This window comes from Corvus kubaryi, unplaced genomic scaffold (genome assembly GCF_017639235.1).
Source record: "Corvus kubaryi isolate FWS band 111438036 unplaced genomic scaffold, C.kubaryi_AGA036_p1.0 138, whole genome shotgun sequence".
Taxonomy (NCBI): Eukaryota; Metazoa; Chordata; class Aves; order Passeriformes; family Corvidae; genus Corvus; species Corvus kubaryi.
The window spans coordinates 11125954-11146638 of NW_024580672.1; the positions used below are offsets into that span (position 1 = coordinate 11125954).

The 20685-nt window shown below is 48.9% G+C and overlaps 2 protein-coding genes across 3 annotated transcripts in view; one reads left to right on the top strand and one right to left on the bottom strand.

Annotated features, from left to right (window-relative positions):
* Nucleotides 1-195: 195 nt before the first annotated feature.
* On the bottom strand, nucleotides 196-15079 carry ACTR1A (actin related protein 1A). Its single transcript, XM_042019209.1, has 11 exons — nucleotides 14940-15079; nucleotides 9267-9331; nucleotides 8302-8377; nucleotides 7425-7550; nucleotides 6529-6653; nucleotides 6006-6222; nucleotides 5042-5134; nucleotides 4126-4300; nucleotides 3206-3267; nucleotides 2787-2827; nucleotides 196-2411 (listed from the first exon to the last, which is right to left on the bottom strand). The coding sequence occupies exons 1-11, from the start codon at nucleotides 14985-14987 to the stop codon at nucleotides 2309-2311; spliced, it is 1131 nt and encodes a 376-aa protein (XP_041875143.1). The 5' UTR covers nucleotides 14988-15079; the 3' UTR covers nucleotides 196-2308.
* Nucleotides 15080-16877: 1798 nt separating this feature from the next.
* Nucleotides 16878-20685, top strand: part of SUFU (SUFU negative regulator of hedgehog signaling) — a 91096-nt gene continuing 87288 nt past the window's right edge. For both annotated transcript variants that reach the window (XM_042019210.1, XM_042019211.1), the window contains exon 1: nucleotides 16878-17190. In XM_042019210.1, coding sequence (XP_041875144.1) covers nucleotides 17003-17190 — 188 coding nt within the window. In that variant the 5' untranslated portion in view covers nucleotides 16878-17002. The remainder of the gene's footprint in view (nucleotides 17191-20685) is intronic.

Consider the following 20685-nt stretch of genomic DNA (forward strand, 5'->3'; position numbering starts at 1 on the left):
TAGGGGAGAGTAGATTTGGATACCACAGCTGCATCCCAGGAATCTCCTCCCGCAAAAGCCAGGCCAAGAATGCAATCCTGGACCAGAGATGGTATCCCCTTGCAGTCTGGCCAGCAACAATTCTGCACAGGCAAGAGAACACAAGTTACCTCCTTAAAATTGCAAATGTGGGAAGAGGAGGCCAGGAGGCTTGAGTGTTGTATATGAATGACTTTATTTAAAGTATGCTGGGCACCACCAGGCAACATGGTTTGGACAGTGTGCAAGGGAACAGTCAGGCAGACCAAATGAACGGTAGATTGGAGACAGCACCGTCCTGCCCAGTCACTGCAGGTTACAAAATGGAGCACTGCTGCTGCAAGGCCAGCGGCGGGGCTAGGGGATGGAGAGCACTGCCTGGGGCACGCAGTAATGGAACTGAGAGGAATTTGCTGGAATTCCCCTCTGTGTGCTGCAGCAAACCAGCAAGAACAGAACCAGTTTCCCAGCAGAAGGCTGAGCACTGATGGCTCTTTTCTGACAGGCTCTTGCTTAAAGCACAGTCTGCTCTAATGGGTGGAGATGAACAACCAGCCTGGCCTCAGCTGGGAGAGACCACCCCACCCACCTGCCTACAGCTTCTCCAAACCCATGGGTGAGCCCCAAGAATATGGTTCCTGCAGTGACAACTGGCTGCTGCTTACATTCAACTCAGCTAGGGCAGTGCACTGGCCTTTCCCTCACCTCTGTGGCAGTCCTCCAGCTCTTACCCAATCTCTGCACCTGAGAGTGACCCCAAGGTGATGGGTGGTGATGAACAGAAAAGAGGGAAACAGGGAGCAACTGCCACCAAGCAACTCCAGCTCCATTGCTACTGTCAGGTTCTGCAGAAAACTAATGGGGGAAAAAAGAGAGCACCGAAAAATGCACAAGTAAAACCTAAAGGGGAAACAGTGGCATGCCCCAAGACAAGCAGGTCTGCTGGCTGCCCAGGGCTGTTAGAGCAGTAGAAGCAAAGCAGCCACCAGGTGAGCAGAAAGGCACCGCAGTGCAGTGTAACACAGCCAGCAGGACAGCTTCCTGCTCAAAAACCTGCCACTCACACCAACCTCCTGGTGCGCTTTATTGTCCTCTCCCCTGGTGCGTTCCCAGCGACCAGCGAGTCCCCGCAGAGCAGGGACAGGGTGCTGGTGCAGGGCTGGCCTTTCCACTAAGCGCGGGTGCTGTGCGCAGTGCGAACATCGAGCAGCGGGCAGCTGGGCAACAGGTGTTCAAAGAAGACCCAAAGCATAATTCCCAGGTGCTGTGGTCAGTATTTGAGAGATCCTCAGACATTTGAATAAATAAAACAATTCTTACATTACAATGCACCGTCCCAATTATTATTTTGCCCCAGAATGGATAAAGTACACAAGAGTTACGCCTGGCTGTGAATACATGCTCCCTTTGCCCTGACAAGGCGGGAAGGAGGGAAACAGCCTCGACTCTTACAAAGAACACGAGAAGTCAGCACTGTAAATCTTGGCAGGTTGAGGGGGAACACATAAGTGCCTTCACCCCATTACGGGGTACTTGCTTCCAGAGGAGAAAAGGTATTTAAAACAAGGTACGAGAGAATAACCGTCTAGTACAATGATAGCTGATTAGATTTGCTTTGTTCTACTCCATGCAATACAAACTAAGTCCTATCGCCAACTTCTCCAGCTGTGGTGCAGACCCCACATCAGGCTAAGAAGTTACACACTCATACACACACTCACACACCAAAACAGTGGGGGCAAATGGACTTAACTGTTGAGAATGTGCTTTCTCTTAATAAAAAATATATTAAAAACAACTTCAAAAACCTACTGATGGTGAAGACACCGCTGAAGAAGGAAGTAGCTATGGGGCCTCGGCTATGTGTTTCCAGACAATCCAGGCATTGCAGTCAGGCTGACTAAAGCCTGCACGAGCAGTCTGCAGTGGTTGGCTCCCTTCTGGCTTGCCAGGCAGTTTCTATAAGCTGTTCCCTTTGTTTTTGCTTATTTATTTTACAATGACATATGTGATTGTGATACAGAAAATAAGGGACTGAAATGAAAAAGGAATGGGCCATTCTGGAGAAATTTAGATTGGTATTTTCTCCTTTCCATAAAAAAAAAAAACAAAACAAAACAAAAAAAGAAGTTAGTAGTACTAATACAACCCTCCTGCTGCTGTTGTCTTTGCTCAGTGACATCGGGGCATGCTGGCGCACACACACACACACAGGCAGCTCTCAGACACTCGGACTCAGAAAAGCGAGTTTAAGTGAGTCTTCGGAGGAGACTGAGGACAGGTCCCAGGGCTAGAAGGTTTTTCGGTGGATGGCACGAGCTCCATCTTCTTCATATTCCTTTTTCGAAACCCACATTTTCTTAAAGGTGTCCAGAGAGGCCAAGATAGAGCCACTACAGAGAGACAGGCATGTTATGGGTTAAACAAAAATGCTGGGGGCACTGTGCAGAGATGGGCTGTTTCTATCATGACACTTCCCCATGACAGAAAGGTGCTGAGGCTCAGTTACCTGTGACAGATATGCTCTCTGGACAGTCACTCCCTCTCCCACTATCCTCAAAACGTGCCAGTACTACAGAGCCTGGTACCACCTGCCCCCTCCCACATGACCTGGTGACTGCTGCTCCAAGAACACGCCAAGCATTGCCCAGCTGAGCAATGCAACCCCCCTGGCACACAGCACCACTTGGGATAACAACCTGAGAGCTGCCGGGCTGTGCTGCCCCAGCCCCATCCCACAGCAAAACGTGTTGCTGTGCAGTACATACCCAATCCACGTGGAATACAATCTCTCCTGAGGAGCCGATATCTGGGAGAAAGAGAGAATCAGTCAGTACCTTCCCAAGCTCCAGTCTGCTCCTCCTAGCACACTGCCCACACTTCACTCCAGCTAACACCTGACAAACACAGATGTGTTCTCTCCCAACACAAAGACACCCAGAAGTCCCCACAAAACAGCCACTCTGGTCCAGGATCCTGGACAGGGGTCACGTCAGAGGAGCCACCTTCTCAGTGATGAAACAAAACTGATTTTCATCACAGTAGCAAATGCTGTTAGGCATGTGAATGTCTCAGGAAAGCCATTTCTGGTTTGAAGTAAATGGCAGCTGTAGTGTGAGCAAGGTTCTTTCAAGGTCACAGAACAATATACTTGGCAAGTGACAAACGCAAAAGAGATGGCTCCTACCCTTATTTTGACATCCTTTGGAGCTAGTTTCTTCACTTCGCTCAACAGCCTGTCACCAAAGCCTACACAAGACAGAAAACGTGTAGTGTGAGCACCTCAGCAAAATCCCAAGTTCCATCCACTAACAAGGTGGACACATCCTATGCAGTCCTACTCAAATACCCCATTCCACATCTTACAGAGAGTCCAGTCTGGGGAGGCACAGAACACAGACCGTGACACAACAGGATTTTGTCTCACTGAGACCTCAAACACTGGCACAATGGGCTCTACTTCTCAGCAGCAACCTGAGTCAAGCAAACAAGGTTTGCTTTGGTTTAGCTAGGACCTCCTCCTTCCCTAGGCATTCCTCCTGTGTCCAGCCCATTTGTACAGGGAGTTGAATGGGAAGACCAGGATCTATTTGGAGATGTCAACCGGTGGATAACAGACTGACGGGTTCTGGCAGAGGGTACCTTTAGGTCAATAGGTACCAACTGAGCCCTGAAGGGATGGGTTGAAACCCTTCTGCACACACATAGCTGACACTCATGCAGGACTAGGACGGTTGAACCCTCATGTATCAAAGGTCTAAAGAAACCTTAGAAGATGGAAGAGCCCTTTTCGGTATCTAACCTCCGATATTGTGAGCTACAGCAGCAGGAATGAACACAGCTATTCAGTCCTTCCACTGGCACTGACTGGAGGAAAACAGTAAAAGGCCTACAAGCCCAGAAAGTGATGTACGAGAGCAGGTGTCTAGCATACACAGAAGGATATGACTAGGACTCAGAAAATTAGGCAGTTAATGCCCCAAGAGAGCAGAGTTTACACAGCCCTCACCCCAGAGGACAAGCTGGGTGATCTGGGTTATCTTCCCAGTTTCACATAAGAAACAAGAGATCAGGTATGTCACAGCACACTGAAAGAGAAGCAGGAACCTTTGAAAAGCGTGGAGCCTCCAGACAGCACAATGTTGGAGAACAGCGTTCGCCTCAGATCCATGTCTGACTTTTGAATGGCAAAAACGAGCACTTCATGAAGTCCTTCACATTCCTCTCCTATCAGGTCCGGACGGAACAGGAGCTCTGGGGCTCGGAAACGGGCAGGGCCGATCTGCAAGAGCAGAAGTTAGCACAGAGGGAAGAGAACAGTGTGGCTTTGCTCACTACCTACAGATGGGCCTGCCTTTCTTAGGTGAAGCTTCAGAGTAAGGAAGCTTCCTGGACATTCCTGCTGCACCACTAGACCCCAAGTGAATGCCAGTTTGGACTACAGCTCCTACAAAGGGCACCATTTCCAGTTTGCAGATGAAAGAGATGAAGAAACTTGCTCAGCCCCATACAGCAGGTCTGGCATAAAGGGAGCAAATCTAGCCCTGGTACTGGAGGTAAAACCTGTATTTCCTCTCTTTGAACCATTCTATAATAGTGGGTTCAGTCTTCTGAGGAGTATTCCTAACTCTTCAAAGCAACTGTTAGTGCACAGGAGACAATTCTAGGCAGGACAAAAGGCACATATAAAACCACTGCTGGATTTAGTGAGCTGACACCTACCCACACTCCATACCTGATCTGCATTAAGTTTTATTAGATCAGAGCCTGCTCTCAAACAGCTCAGAGTCCCCACAATCATGCTGCATCCTTAACCAGGACTTCTACTAGAGGTTGTGAGGTTTCTACTAAAGTTTTCTTTCCCTAAAAATTCTAGAGCCCAGTCAACAGCCTAGGATGAGTTTTGGTCTTGTAAAATTATCCCCTCCCATCTAACACTGTATGAAATTTTCCATCACTGGGGAGCTTTTCTGGAAACCCTGTGCTTCACATGAGGAATTCTCCAGGTGTGGTCCTTACAAACCTCAATAGTGCTTCCATCTGGCAGGTAGTACTGAGCCTTCTCAGTCTCTAGAGTCTCATCCTTCTGGGGGTTTATTGACAGGTAGCAGGCACGCTGGAGAGGAAACAGTCAGGGAGAGGAAGATGAGAAGTGTAAACCCAAATGCCTCTGATAAAATATTTTTCTCACAAATAATCAAAATCCACGTATCCCTTTGCAAGACTGATTTTAACAATATTATATGCTGGAGAAAAGACCCTTGGGGCTCACAGCAGGTAAACCACCTTGCAATATCCCACTTGTGATCCCTAGCTGCCATGGATTTTACTCCATGAAGGGTAAACAAACACTAGTGAAAGAGATCATCAGACCTTGAAAAACTGCAGCACAGGTAAATGCAAAACCTATTCTGAACCACCAACCCATCTTCACCTCCCTGTTAACAGCCCCTCAAGAGGGATTAATGTGACTTTGACTATAACTGTCCCAGAATATGGGACAGCTAAGGTTGCAAATGACCTCTGGAGGTCATCTTGTCCATGCAGGGTTTCCCTAAAGCAGGGTGTCCGGGACCCTGTCCAGATGATATTACCAAGGATGGAGATTCCACAACCCTTTAGACAAACTGTGCCAGCACTTGGTCACCCTCACACTAAAAAAAGTCTATGTTCAGACAGAACCTCCTTAGCTTCAGTTTGTGCATCTTGTCCTGTCACTGGACATCACTGAAATGAGTCCGGCTCTGTTTTCTCTGCACCCCCCCTTCAGACATTTATATACATTGATGAGACTCTCCCCAACCATTTCTTGTGGCTCAACAGTCCAAGCTCTCCCAGCCTTTCCATATACGAGAGTCCTTTAATCATCTTAGTGGCCCTAAACTCCCTCACGTAGATAATGGATTCCCACCGGATTTCACAAGCCACAGTTTCCTTTGAGAAGAAATCCCCTCTTGGACCAACACAGAAACAAGGCAGGGCATCACCTCCTTGATGGTCTTGACAATCTCAAACTCGGAGGTTGTGTGGAAGTCATAGCCTTCCTTCCGGAGATAGAGACGCAGGAAGCGGGAGACATCCCGGCCAGCGATGTCAATCCGCATGATGGAGTGAGGCATGGCAAAGCCTTCGTAGATGGGAACTGCATGGGTGACGCCATCCCCAGAGTCCAGCACCACTCCCGTGGTCCTGCCGGTCGCATAGCTACCGAAGGGACAAAGGCTCAAGTCAGAACAAGCAACTCAAAGTGAGCCCAGGCAACACATCCACACTCAACTCAGGAAGCAGAGATTTCACACAAACAGGGGCTAAAAAACCCTCAAAACCCAAGTTCTCTTTGCATTTCAGCAGATTTCCTGTAAACTCTTTACTACACAAATTGAGTTTCAGTCCTTGCATGAAAAGGGGGTAAATCAGACATTAGTGAGGTCTTCCACAGGTTTATTTTGTAAAAGAATGGATTTTGTGGCAACATTCCACAAACACAAATCCAAGACGAAAGACACTTACAGGCTAAGCACAGCTTGCATGGAGATGAATAGCGCTGGCACATTGAAGGTCTCAAAAAACACCTCAGCAGCACGCTCTCTGTTCTTGCGCGGGTTTAGGGGTGCTTCTGTCAGCAGCACAGGATGCTGGGAAAGAGAAGAAGGAGCTGTGCTGCAGTAACCAGGAGGCAGTAGGGGTGTGTTCCTAAAAGTTTCTGCTTATTTATTTACTTTAGGAACCACTGGTGCAAGAGGACAGGTACAAAGGAGTAATTTCAGCTGAGCTGTATTGGACTGTGAATAATCTCTATTAGGTTGGAAGACCAGCAGGGTTCTGGTCTAGTTATGAAGAAGTGTTAGGAAATGTGCTCTGTGAGTAACTCTGCCCCATGAAGGACAAACAAGATGACTCTCAGTGACAAAAATCAGCCAGATTAGCCAAAATACACAGACCCTAAAAAGGGTGAAGGCATATGGTTTTAGCACAAGCAGACAGAAATTACTCTCAGACATTTAATAATTTTTTAGTCAGATCCTTCCAGACCACAAGACTGTGGTTTTCTCCTTCCTCACTTCAAATCATGTCATTGCTGAGTGGATATGCCTGATGTGCAGGCAGAACAAGAAAAGTCAGAAGCACTTGACCTAGAGTAGAATCATTAGAGAGAGTGTGGCTAGCAAATGTGAAAGGCAGATTTTCAGTCAGGCCAGACCATCAGATCTGGAGAGGAATTCTGCTTGGACAATTCTTGTGCAGTATCTCCTGAGAGGTGAAAGAGCCTAATTTAACAACAGATACACATTTAGAAAGAAGGGCAAAGGAAAAGTCCCAAATCTTTCCCAGAGTCCCAAGGCTCCTGGTGTTACACACACACACACCAAATGATGCCTGTGCCTTTATATAATGTGGTCTCTCACCTCTTCTGAGAACGTCTGGAGCTGGTCTTTAGAATACACGTACTGCCAGATGCGCTCCATGTCGTTCCAATCCTTCACTATGCCATGCTCCATGGGGTATCGGATCGCAAGAAGACCTCTGTGCTCCTGAGCAAACAGAAAGGACAAGAGAGCATCAGAGCTTCCAACAATCATGCTTCTGAGCACTGTGACTTACTGTCAGACTCAACTTCAGTTTTGATTCCACTAAAAGATAACTTATCTATAGCATACAGGGCAAAACCTGAACACTCATCACAAATATCTCTCCCAGAGAAGCCAAGACAAGATAAGGCCTTTTCATACCAAGTAGGAACATGTATGTCTGACATTTGCAGACCATATTCCATCCTAACACTTTTCAAGCCAACACACAGACACCTATCATTTGGTATCTTTGTACTACCAGCTCAGCCATGATATAAAACATAACAGGATGTTACTGGGGAATGCAGTTGGAAGGGCTCACAAGAAATGTGACCACACAACTGGCTACATGCTGACAGAAGCAGGACTGTGGAGAGAAGCTTCCTGCCCATGGCAGGGAGATATACAGCAATCGAGTAGGGTCCATTTCTAAAGCTCTCAGTCAAAAGTATGTAACCATATAGAGCGAGAAGTAGCCTAAAGAGAAGAGAGAGATATCGAAGGCCTTGGGAACTAGGTCTGTGGTCAGCAGATTGGCACAAGAATGTCATTAAGCTTTCCACTCCACCTCAGACACACATGTAAGCGACAATCTGTTCTACTCTTCAGACCTACACAATACCAAAGAACCACAGTCCAGCTGCCACACCCCCCCCGCCTTACAGCAGCACACTGAGATATACGGAGAAGTGCAGTGTACAGGTGTTCTTACCTCTGCCTTTGGACCAATGAAAATGTCCCCTTCTAAAGCACCAGCCATAACACGAACGTGCTTTGGTCTGCCCACACTAGAACAGAGACAAGAGAGTAAATGCTTCTACAAAGAGTTCATATGTACCCAAGGATTGCCTCCTTTGTGTTCCTCTCTGTCCTAACCAGAACCTTCTCAAGCAATGGGTGTGTCTGGCGGCACTACCAGCTGCAGACAGACCCAGGTTTGCTCTGAGCTAATCTCAGAATCAGAGGTGAAGGGGACAGATTGTACAGTTCTGAATGGCTGGGCATAAACCAGCTGAGTCTGGCCACATTTTTACTGATTATTCAGGACTCACCTGTTTCAACAGTGCCTGGGATGAACATGGCTAGACTGAACAATTGTCTGAGGTGTTGGATTCACACGTGCTGCCTGACCTGAGGCAGGCTTCTCAGATTAGACATTTGTAGTCCCATACCCCACCATCTCATACAGAACACATTGCTCAGAACACAAAATTACTCATTAAAATCCCACTGCTTTGAAAATAAAAGCCAGTGACTATTCAGAGTTCCTGTTCCAGCAGTCTTCGTCCTGGCAAAACTCTAAGAAAACTTACAAAGAAGACTGTCAGGAATCAAGACATCATACCACACACTGAAAAAATACAGAGGTCTTCACACCTCTCATCCCAAATTTTAGTTTTCCTAGTCCTCTTTCCTCATGTGTGCAGATTAAACAATCCTACAGCTTTGGTTGTGTGTTGAGCCTGACAAAGTGATGTAATCTTTTATGATGTGTGTGTGTCCCTAAAAATCTCAAAATATTAACAGCGGAGCTCTCATCTCCCTGGTGCTTCTTTGCAGCAGGCAGAAAAGAGTAACTCATTTTTCCATTTATAAAACTGGGCAATTCTTCCCCTCTACATATCAAAGAACTGGTACACAGTACTAGGAAGTTACCAAGACCAGCAGAGTACTTACTAGTTAGGAAAGCAGTATTTTGGTATTTGATCGCCTGCAAAACCTGCTTTAATCACACCCGAGCCCTGTGGAAGCAACAGACAAATACATGAGCTTATCATTCATTCCATTATCTTCACAAGTTTTAGAGAAGTGACATAGTACATCAGCACTGCCAGATCCTGTCCTTTCTACCAGGAAGGTTGGGGATGGGAAGTGCCAGCTTGGCTATTGGAAGGAGTGACTAGCACCCTCCTTGGAAGTGACACATCTCACAGGGTACAACTACCCTGGGCACCCTGGTACTGCTCTGCACACACCCAAACACTGCCCTGTACAGACAAGTATTTTTGTAGCCAGGGCTACTGTGAGGGGTGCAGGAGGCTAAATCCACACTCCACAATTGTCTATCAATATTAGATAATCTCTGGGGGGAGGAGAACGCTCTAGAAAGCCCAGCAAGAGCAACTGAACTCTGCCAGCTTCAGGAGGCACTGGGAGAATGAAAAATACAGGCCTCCGAGAAGGAGAAATGGAAAGAATGGAGGGAGGGCAGATAAAGTCAGAGAAGGAAGTAGCAAAGAATTGTGGGAAACAGATTGGAGATGAGACTAGGAAAAGGTGATCAAGTGGTGGATGAACTAGCTAATGCTAAGGAGGCAGAAAGGTGGTCAGAAAAGACACTTGAAACCAACCCAGACTGGGGTCCGGATAGGACAAAGGTGCTGGTTACACTGCAAGGGGAAAGGCTGGGGGCAGGAAGCACGGCTGACGGGATAGAGCTTGTTCAGAAGAGACAAAGAAGAGATGAGGGATGGCAGTCAGAAAGGCACAGATCCAAAGAGCCTTCTGCAACATTCAAAGCAGCAAACACAGAGCGGGTAAAGCCAGCCGCAGCAAGGCCCTGGCAGGGAGTCAGTGCCAGGCATCTGGCCCCACGGCTCCCATCCCCGTCCGGAAGCATCCCGGGAACACCATCATCAACTTGGATCTTTGCTGACTCCTTCCCCTCCTCCATTTCCTCTCCCTGCACAAGGGAATGACATCTTGAAACAATGAGCAGCTTGCAGGAACACCCAAGTTTTGCTAAGGAGCGGATTTTCATAGGATCTCCTCAGATAAACTGTTTCACTGGTAATCCCAGACTACCATGGGTGCAAGCTCTTCTGCAGAAAGAGGAGCAGCTCTGCTTAGCCCCATGGTGGGAGCAAAGTGTGTGTGAGTTTGCACTGAAAGCTGTGACCTGTGAAGTGCCTGTTCACTCTGCACAGGCAGAGAAGGGCTCTGCAGCAGGACTGCTCTGGTTTTGAGGCCAGAAAGACATTTTGGCTGCTCCACAGCATTTTAAAATGAGTAGCAACACAGCTCTTCCACGGCTTTCCACTTCTGACCACCTCTGCATGGGTAAGCATCACTGCTTTCACTTCCAGGCCAGGGCCAGACGAGTTGCTCAGGGCTCTGCCAGGCAAGCCCTGCCTGCCGCCATCCCAGAGCCAGAGCAGGCTCAGCACAAAGGAATGCGGGGCAGCCCCAGCCTCTCCCGTTCACAGTTCAGCGCTTTACTGCCAAGCTACTTCCATCAGCAGCTTCAGCCACGATGTCAGGCTCTGCACAGAGCACGTGCGCTCTGCCACCAGAGCCGGGATATTCCTGCCTCTGAACCACCAGAGCCAGATTTGCCAGGACACATCTGCAGGAGATGAGTGTCAGGAATACTCTGCAAACCAGATGTAGCTATTTCTAAAGCATACGAAAGGTGGATTGCTTGAATCCTTGTCTCCTGATAAACACCTGCAGCCAGGCCGGCTCCAGGAGCACACCCAAGCTGCCAACTAGGCAGGACTAACTACTTCCTTTTGGCACAAGGGACTTGGCTCCACTTGCATCCCAAGGTCTCCACTAACTGATATCAGTGTGACAAAGTGGCCTGTGAAGTGTTAAAAAGACTTCCATTGAGACAAACTCTCTTCTGGCTATTTCCTTCAAAGCTAAACAAGGAACAAACCAAAACCACTATTTTGATTTTTCTTATCATAGCTTATAAACAACTCTCTGCCCGGGAAAGAATACCACCACCCTGTGTCAAGGTTTGCAGAAAAATAGTTGAATGAAATGCAGTAACATAATGTAACCATGTTAGAATATTGCACTTATTGAATATTTTGTTCAAGATAATGACTGATCTTGCTGCTAGCACATTCTGCTGCGGGGAACTGGTTTCAGGAGAACAATGATGCTCCTATTTTAACTTAGAGATTGAAACTTCCTTATGTCAGGCCAAAAATGACCCAACATGTCCTGGTGAGATTCCCAGCAAGTTATGTATTTTAAGATTTACATACTGAAGTTCAAAGTTAACCAAATGTGTTGGGAGTTCAGAACTCCAACTTGGAGTCAAAGACGAATGACTGCTTTGAATGTGCTGGTGGGATGGGACTTCAACACAGTTGTGCTTCCAAGTGCCTGGGAATAAACCAAGAACAACTGTTTGATATCCCCACACTACAAAGACCTCACTGCACTTTCTGACCTATTCAATTTTTCTTGAAAACATTTTACTTCCTTGAAGATATGTGCACACAGAGTAAATCTGTTTATCATAGACCAGTTTGAGATTCCTATGCAACGAGAGGAAAATGTTTACATTTTGAAATAACCCTGATTCAGAAGGTTTAAAGACCTGTTTTTCCATCTTTGTTTCAAATAAGTAAAAACACATGCATCTTCTCTTCTGCTACAAACTCTGATTTATTAAAACTTGAAAAAAAATGTACAAATTAATATACTTCCACCAGTAATTATCCTGGCTGGGCTTTCATTCCATTTTGTTTGGCAGGGGTTTATTTTTTTTTTTTTTTTAAATCTGAGCAAAAGAATAAAAGAAGAAAAACTACATGTAAAATGTAAAGGTCAAGGAAGATAAACTCATTCAAAATTCTTGTGAGTGCCTTGAAGGAACTGAACATACCTCAACCCTGAATATACCTCATCCACTAGCTCTGTAGCCACTTGGTTATGGATTCATTCATCCTGATGCATTTAGGACTCAAATTTAAATGGAAATCACCAATCAATCTTCCATGTAGCACTTTCTATGGAGAGTGCACATTTCATATTGTTGTAAAACTGTTTTATTTGATACAGAATTTATAAGATCAAGAACAAACCAAAGACACAACAGCCCTTGCTGACAGCTCAGCTGCATAAAATGCCACCACTTAGACTACAAAGCAAACAAGAGATAATTCCATGTTCCATGGAGGTCAAGGAATTTGCACTGACTTAGGCCACAGCTGGACTGTCAACACGTGCATTATGTTCAACAAGGCTCCCAGACCATTCAGAGAGAGCTTGTTGGACTTCAGATGGGAATACAACTCTTAAAAATTAGACAGTGAAGAGTATTAAAGTTGTGCTGAGGTACAGCTCCAACCTCCCACTGTACATTACAAAGCTCTCCCTGCTGAAAACATACAGTTAAGAGCAATGTTTGGTAAGAGGAAAGAACCTCCTTGTTGAGTTTTTAGCTACAGAACTTCATGTCCTTTTGGAACACACTGAGATACCAGAGCAGGGCTGGAGGGGTCTGGTTCTCACCAGCTCAGTATCTCACTTCCCCCTTCCCACCTTCCCACACACAGGCACACGTGAGACAGGATAACATTCAGCCTTCAAAAGGTGCCTGCAGCTCTCTGAGGAAAAGCAGTAATGGAACAGCAGTGGGAAGAGTGGTACCTGCTCTGTGCAGCTCCACTTCCCGTCCTGCCTGAACTCCAAAGAGTACCAAAAATGCAGTGTCACCATGAGGCTCCTCGGCCCACAGCCTGCCAGCGTTCCAGGCAGATGTCACAACAACTGCTCCATTCTACTTCTTGTACAGGGAGGGGAAGGGGAGGGAGCTCATTTATCAGAGAGGCAAAAAGAATTAGCTTTTATAAGACCATTTCATAAAATGAAAAAAGACACAATCAGCTGCTGGCACATGAGCCCTTCTTCAGGTCTGAGGCAGGGGAGGCAATCATTGCACTAAATAACAAAAGGACACGCTGAAATTAAATATAGACTGCTACTACGTGAATAGCTCAACAAAGTCATCCTCACAGTACCAGAACACCTAGAGGTAAGTTTATTGTTTAGCTAATCACTCGACAACACAGCAGGATCAGTGCTGATCCAGTCATTCCTAGAAACAATCAACATAACACATTTTTTAACATCTTCAATAAAGGAGGTACATGTTTTTCTCAACATAGTCAATTTTACTGCTTACTCTTATTTTCTGTTAGATGCTTTCCTTCAATGCCTAACCTAAATCTCTCTGCTGCAAGATTCCGGGGGAATGAAACAAAGCCAAAATTTTATCAGAGAGCTCAACCTGTAGAGAGGAATTATGATCCAAAATAACGAAAAGGTCAGAAGAATAACTGCCTTTATCTGAGAAGACCTACAATCATTCACCTAATGGGGAGTTAAAGCAATAGGTTGAGAAGTGCCAGGCTAGCAAACCCACTCCATACGGCAAAAAGATTCAGCAGAAATTAAGCTTGTGGAGGAAGAATGGAGCACAGTACTGGCCCTTCAAAACAACACAATCTCAATCACTGGCGGTAGAGGTCAGAAGGGAGGAGCACGGGTTTGTGACTCGCTACACTGAAGGAGGCTACGTCCAAGACATGCCCTCCCACCCCTTCCTGGATGGTCCTTCCTCCTGGGAGGGCAGCATGGATGGGACAAATCAGAACTGGACCCAGAAGTACCTCAAAGAGGCACGGAATCACTGTCATTAATCTCCCGCAGAGCTGTAACACACACAGATTGAAGGTCTGCTTTGTGCTAATGAGCAGCATCAGCAGACTGGAGCAGCCATCTGCAATACCATGCTACGCTGTCAAATTACAGCTGATGCAACCCGTGCTGGGCACAGATCCTTCAGCAGCGGCATTCCAAGGCATGGGAATCCACGCCTTGGTAAGGGCACTGCTTTGTTGTGACCACTGTGCTGGATGCAATGGAGGAGGGGCAGTGCAAGGGGCTAAGGCTTCTCTCTCACTGGGCCTGTGATGGGGGCCTGGCTGGAGAGCTCTATGTCCCGCATGGGCCAAGGGAAGTGCCGGCACCCCCAGAGCCTGTGCGGGGTCCATCCACGGCCTGCCAGGAGCACGCTGGAACCCTGGCCAAAGCCTGCCCCGGAGCATGCTGGGAGAGCTGCCATGGCCTGGCCCAGCACCCCCATTGTCCCCCCAGCACAAAGAGGGGCAGGGCGGGGCCGGGGGAAGCCCCGCCTGACTGACAGCGCCAGCTGCCAATGAGCGCAGGTGATCCAACGACAGTCCCGCCCCTCCCCGGCAGGTAGCAGCGGGCTGCCCCGCTGACTGACAGCCGCCCCAGCCAATGGGGGCGCGCCGCCCCTCCCAGCCAGAGGCAGCTCGGCGGCGGCGGGGGCTGCGCCCCCCAGCGCGGGGCAGCGGCCCCGCGGCGGATGACTGCCAGTCGCCCCAGCCAATCGCGGCGCGCCGAGGCGCAGCGGCCCCGCCCCCCGAGGACGCCGTATGGCGCTGTGCAAGGGCCGGAGGCGGCGGCCGGGCCGGCTGAGGTGGGGGTGCGGCGGCGGGCGGGGCGCGGCGCGGCCGCCCCCGATGACAAAGGGATTGCGGGCCCTCCCCGCTCCCGGGACACGCGGCCGCCCGCACTCACGTTGTCTATCACGACGGGCTGGTTCGCTATCACATCGTAGGACTCCATGGCGAGGACCCGCCGCAGCCGCCCGTGAGGGAGCAACAGCCCAGCCCTCGCCGGCGCATGCGCGGAGCGGCGACGCAGCGCCGCCTGGGTGATGTATTCCCGCCGCCGCGGCGCCTACTGGGAGCTGTAGTCCGACGCTGCGCAGAGCCCAGCGGGGTGGTGCGCCGGAAGCGGGGCATGCCGGGAGCTGTAGGCCGGCGCCGGGAGCGAGCCATGCTGGGAGTTGTAGGACAGCGCGGGAGCGGGGAGTGCTGGGAGGCGGAGTTCGGAAAAAGGGAATCCTGCGGACACATCCACGGCCGAGCAACCGGTGGATGTTGCGGTCTAGGCGATAGCTGGGTGCTTCCACCAAAAATCCTGCATCGCAATTGGCTCGCTCCCGCTTAATACATTTCCACCCCCTAACTTTTTCTAATAGGAAAGGAGAAAAAGGTGATCCCATTAACTTCTGTAGAGGAGATCTATGACTAAGGAAAGCATTTTATTGTCCCAACATTTCATGGGATCATCTTTACAAACTACTGGTCATAACAGATCTGTTTCCTCCACGAAATACCTCCGTTTTTGAGGCAAGAGAACCACAAAAGAGGTGTCAGTGTAAAGAATGCACATAATGAGCATTTCAGTGTTGAACCATGAACACATTGTCATTTTCCATTGATTGAGTATTCTAAAAGCACTTGGAATAATTGATGACTGAAACTCCAGGTCTTGTAATTAATTAAAATGAACTTCCATGCCAGTGAGCACACCTATCTTGTCCCACATCTCTCCTGCAGACATGGATTTTTCTCCTGTAGTTCCCACCTTTGGCCCTAGTAGATGTCTCATCCCAGATATTTACCTTAAGCGACCTTCCTCATTCACCTAGTGTAAAAGAGGGAGTTTTTGTACAACAGCATTGAGGGGTTTAAATTGAGGCTAGTGTTGTATCACTTCAGTGAACGCCAGGAGACACTCATAATGGCTGTATTGAGCCAACACAGCCTTTCATACAGACTCTGCTACATCCACCTTCTCAGCAGATTGTAGCTGACTTCTCGGGCAGATGTCACAACAAGTAGTATCACGGTAACAGGACAAGTGAAATATTTTCCACTTTGTGAAGTGAGGACACCAACTGCTCACCTCCTTTATCAGGGGATTGTCACTTGGCTGCCAGCTTGTCAGCTTCTTGACCATGTGTGTTCTCCCAAACGGTGTCATGAATGTTTTTAGAATAAACTCTCACCTATTTAAGTGAGAAATGTGAGCATGAGCACTCACCTTCTCCTCTGAGCACTCTAAAGCTCGTATTTTCTATTTGCTGATTAAGAAGCAGGACCCTGCTCTAGCAAAGGTGTGCAGGACTATTGCACACACACCATCCACATGTACATACCTGGCTTTGCATGACCACAGGTGTAGTTGCAACTCAGGAATGAGCCAGAGCCTTAGTGTGCTTCGTGCACAAGTCACAATCCGCGATCAGAAAGCCCTCAAACTTCACCTACAGACACAGAGAATGCACGGGCAGAGTAAAGGTGCCTTGAGCACTGGAGGAGGCGTAAAGGCAGCAGTAACAAGCCCCTCCTCTGCCCTCAGGCCCGCCCAGGTACGGGCGCCTCCCGCTCCCGCCGGGAGCCGGCTCCGCGTTCCCGCCACCGCCGCGCGCGGGCACCGCCCCGCCCACCGCCCCGCCCACCGCGGGGCCCCGCGCTGCCGCTAGGGGGCGCGCCCGCAGAGCAACGTGGGGCGGGGGCAGAGGCTCGGCCGCCCTCCGCGCCGCGCGTCGCCATTGGTCGAACCGTCCTGTCACTCACACCGCCCTTGCAGCGGGGCCCCGCCCCCTCCGCGCGGAGCCCCGCGCAGCGCCGCCATTGGGGGGGCTCGCTTGTCACTCACACCGCCCGGCAGTAGGCCCCGCCCCCTCCTCCAGCGGCCCCACGCAGCCGCTTGGGCCGGGCCGGGCCGGGCCGGGAGCGGAGTGGGTTCGGCACCAACCGGGACGGGCCGGGACCAGCCGCCTCCGGGACATGGAGGGCGTGCGGCCGGGCGGGGGGCCCCCCGCGGGCGGGCCGGGGTCCGGCTCGGGGTCTGGGTCCGGATCCGGGTCCTTCCCGTCGCTGTTCCCGCCGGGGCTGCACGGTATCTACGGCGAGTGCCGCCGCCTCTACCCCGACCAGCCCAACCCGCTCCAAGTCACCGCCATCCTCAAGTACTGGTGAGGCGGCCTGGATGGGGCCGGGGTCTTGCGTGGAGCTGGGGCGAGTAGTGGGGCCGGCGCCTTGTGTGGGATAGGAGAAGGTTTGGGAGGAGTAGTGGGAGTGCGAGAGGTTTAGGAGAAGCCTTGGGGCTGGGAACGTTGCTCGGGGTGAGGCGGAGGGGCTGGGGAGGGTTGCAGCAAGGGGAGAGGGACTGGGGGTTCCGTCCTGGGTTAGAGGTAAGATGCAAGAGTTTTGGGGATATGCAGCGGATCTGGGGATGGAGGCATTGGGGATGCAGTTGGTTGCCCAGGGGCTGTGTTTGGAGGGGCTCCTGGGGAGAATGTGCTGGCAATAGGAAGAGGGGTCTAGGGAGGTGTGCACTGAAGACAGGAGGGTGTATTGGGGTTTCTGTGGGGGATTGGAGGACCCGTGAGTGAGGGGTGGCTGATGAACGCCCCGGCTGGGGCAGGTCGTACAAAAAGGGGGTGCATGTTACTCAGTGGAGGTGTTCCCACAGAAGGTGAGGGGCTGGAGTTTCCCCCCTGGACAGGAGGAACGTGCTGTCTTCTGGCCAGGAACCTGGGGTTCGAGTGTGGCCGGCACTGACCGGAGCGAGCCCGTTGTTCCAGCCTCCAGGCCGGATACATGCCGTGTGTACCCATAAAGCCCGCGGGGCAGTGCCAGCTTCTCTTGGCCTTACGTAGCCATGTGTTATCACAGACTGTGAATCTGCTGCTCAGTGTCTCTGCTGACACACTGTCTGACACCAGGAACAGCAATTGTTTATGTGGGAGAGTGGCATGAAGGAAGTGCTTGGATGTTTAGCTATCAAGATAAGTGTCTAGCGTCTAATCCCGTTTGAAGAGGAGTTCCTTTTGCTTTTTGCTATGGCTTAGCTGCTCAGCCCCCTCTTCTGGGACTAAGGAACATGATCAAGTAACGCCCGAGTGTTTGCTTTACCTGACATTGGCCAGTCCCTACCCCAGCACATGGAAAAATTTATTAAATGCTCAACTTCTTTATTTACAGTTCATTTCACCTGTATGTCTTTACCTAATTAGAGTCTTGAGTAACAGCATAATAACATCCTCACTGTGTGCTGCTCTGACAGACAAAGCTGTTGCTGTAGTTGTCCACAGGAGTGTTGTTTTTTAAGCGATTCTAGCAAGTTTGTCTGTTAACCCTTATTGCTTAGGGGAGTAGTGTATTAAAATGATACAGTGGGCTGGGATAAAATGTTGCAAATCTGAGACCTCAAAATATAATTTCTTAGTCATTTGTGCACATTGGTACTTTGGTGGTGGTCTGATCAGTCTGTGTTTACACCTATGTCTAGTCTTAGATACTCATGAAGAGTTTCCAGTCACATCAGCACTTCTTTTCTATCAACAGCTTAAAGTACTGACTATAGTGATGTAAGATTTGTGGGGAAATTTAGGTCTGTAATGAAGAATAGCAAAGACCCTTGTTTGGGAAGAAACCTTGTTGCTTGTTTGCTTAAGGGATTGATTAGAGTTTCACTGCAATTGGAGCTCAAACACTAAAAAAATTGCTGCTGGCAGTGATGGCAGGTTGCAAGTAAGAAGTAATGTGAAGACCTGTTTATCCTGGCGTTTTCCACTTAGCAGTTCCTCCAACTGTTAGCTCAGCCAGCAGTGAGAGCTGAGAGCTTCTGTTGTGGAGGTGAGCTTCCTACTGCTGTCCTGTGCAGGAAATGCTTGTGCGAGGTGAAGCCTACGTGGACACCACAAGTTCTTTCTCTCCTGTTGTTGGGTGAAACTTGGAGCTTGGTTTTGTTCAGTCTGGTAGAATGACTCCTGCCACAACTCTCTGCTAATCTCTCCTGCTTGGGCTGCCAGCTATTAGCTGGTTTAGATTAGAAGAGGAAATTGTTGAACAAAGTTCCCTGCCTTAGGAGGAATATTGTAACACTAATCAGCTTTTAATTATATGTACTGGTTTCTCCACAGTTAACAGCGATTTGGTTTTTTTTGTTCAGGGAGCTGAAGTTGTAGTCTTTGGCTTGCACATTGGAGCAGATCCTTACTGTGTAACATTGGAGAATCTGCAGAACTCTATGCCTGTTACATAAAGGGGTTTAGCCATGTAGATTATTTAATGGAACTAGTCTTTTAAAATGCTATTTGCATATCTTGGGAGAGAGTTTGGGATTCAATCAATTTCCTGGAAGAGTTTCTGGCTGTGTTTGTGAAGGCCATGCACCAAGATGGAGTTTCTCTGTTGATATCCAGTGTCCACTTTTATTATAGAATGTGGTAGAATATCTCAGATTGAAATATCTTGTTGCGTAGAATTGCTAGTGAAAAAATAAAATTTGTTCTTTCCTTTGTGATAGGTTTTGAAATAGGCATAATTTGGGCTGGACTACTGGTTTTTTATCACGTCTTAAATTTAGGCCATATACTCAAAAACCTGAGCTGTGGTTTGTGGCCTTTTGGGAATCACAGACTACTTCTGAAGGGTTGTCAAAAGGTAGCTGTGAAAAGCAGTCCTATGGTCAGCTACTGGGAAGTGACTACAAACAATACTCTAAGGGCTTTCCAGGGTGACCGAATTAGGAATTCTCCAATTTTTTTTCCATTGTGGGTCTCTTTCCTCTCTTCATTGTGCATTTCTCCTTCCACAGAAACTTCAGAGCACTCTTAACATCAGTCAAAAGAAGACTCTTGGTGCAGATGCAAATACAGGGTTTCCCCTGAGGCAGCCCTTCTTGCTCCTGAATGAGCTCCATGAATAGAGAATGTAACAAATTTGTACTGTACCTCTGGCTTTGAAGTTGGGCTCTTCCTAATAAAATCCTCCAACGCTTCCAGCTCTTTGTGTGAGTGCATGTACTGATATGTAGATTGTGATACAAGGTCGATGCCTGCCGCAACGGCTGTGGGCGGGAGGATGTACCACAGCAGCGCCGATGTTAGAGCAGTAAAACCTGCCACCGAAACTGGATGAATATCTGTGCTGACTAACCTTTGGTGAGCATTATGCCATTCCTGTGTTACTATGTGCTGCAGGTAGCTGGCTTAAAGCTCATGTGGGATGCTCCTGCAGTTGCAGCGGTTTTGGGATAGGTGTATGGCTCGGCTATGTATTTTTCAAAATTTAATCAGTCGCCGCTGCAGGATTTTAGTCTACGTCTCTTCCAAGCCTACTGCATTTCTCAGTGAGTAAAGATGGTGTGATGGGATCATTGAGCAGCAGTTGGTAGTGAACTCTAGGCAAGACTGAGCTCAGCTCCTCCAGGCTCCCTGGTGCTGCATTGCTGTGGTCACCTCTTGGGTAGCATGGTGCTGCAGTTCCCCAGAGAAGTTTGGCCTTTGGAGGCAAACACAGGATTGCTGGCAGGAGTGAAGGAGAGGTGTCTGGCTTGCCTGGTGCTGTCTAGGCAGGACTTGCCATCTGCATCAGACCTGACAAGAATGTTTGAGTAGCCCTAGGGAAAAGCATGTACTCATGGAACAGTCCCTGTCCTGAAAAGGGCAGTGTAGAGGTTT

What these genes read in the sequence shown, in the direction of transcription:
- ACTR1A (XM_042019209.1), bottom strand. Translation starts at nt 14,987, where the DNA reads ATGGAGTCCTACGATGTGATAGCGAACCAGCCCGTCGTGATAGACAAC. An exon ending in TCCAGACGTTCTCAGAAGAG is followed by an intron (nt 6,654 to 7,424) that starts GTGAGAGACCAC and finishes TCTCTTTCCCAG; the next exon opens with CATCCTGTGCTGCTGACAGA. An exon ending in TTGTCAAGACCATCAAGGAG is followed by an intron (nt 5,135 to 6,005) that starts GTGATGCCCTGC and finishes TTTCCTCTCCAG; the next exon opens with CGTGCCTGCTACCTGTCAAT.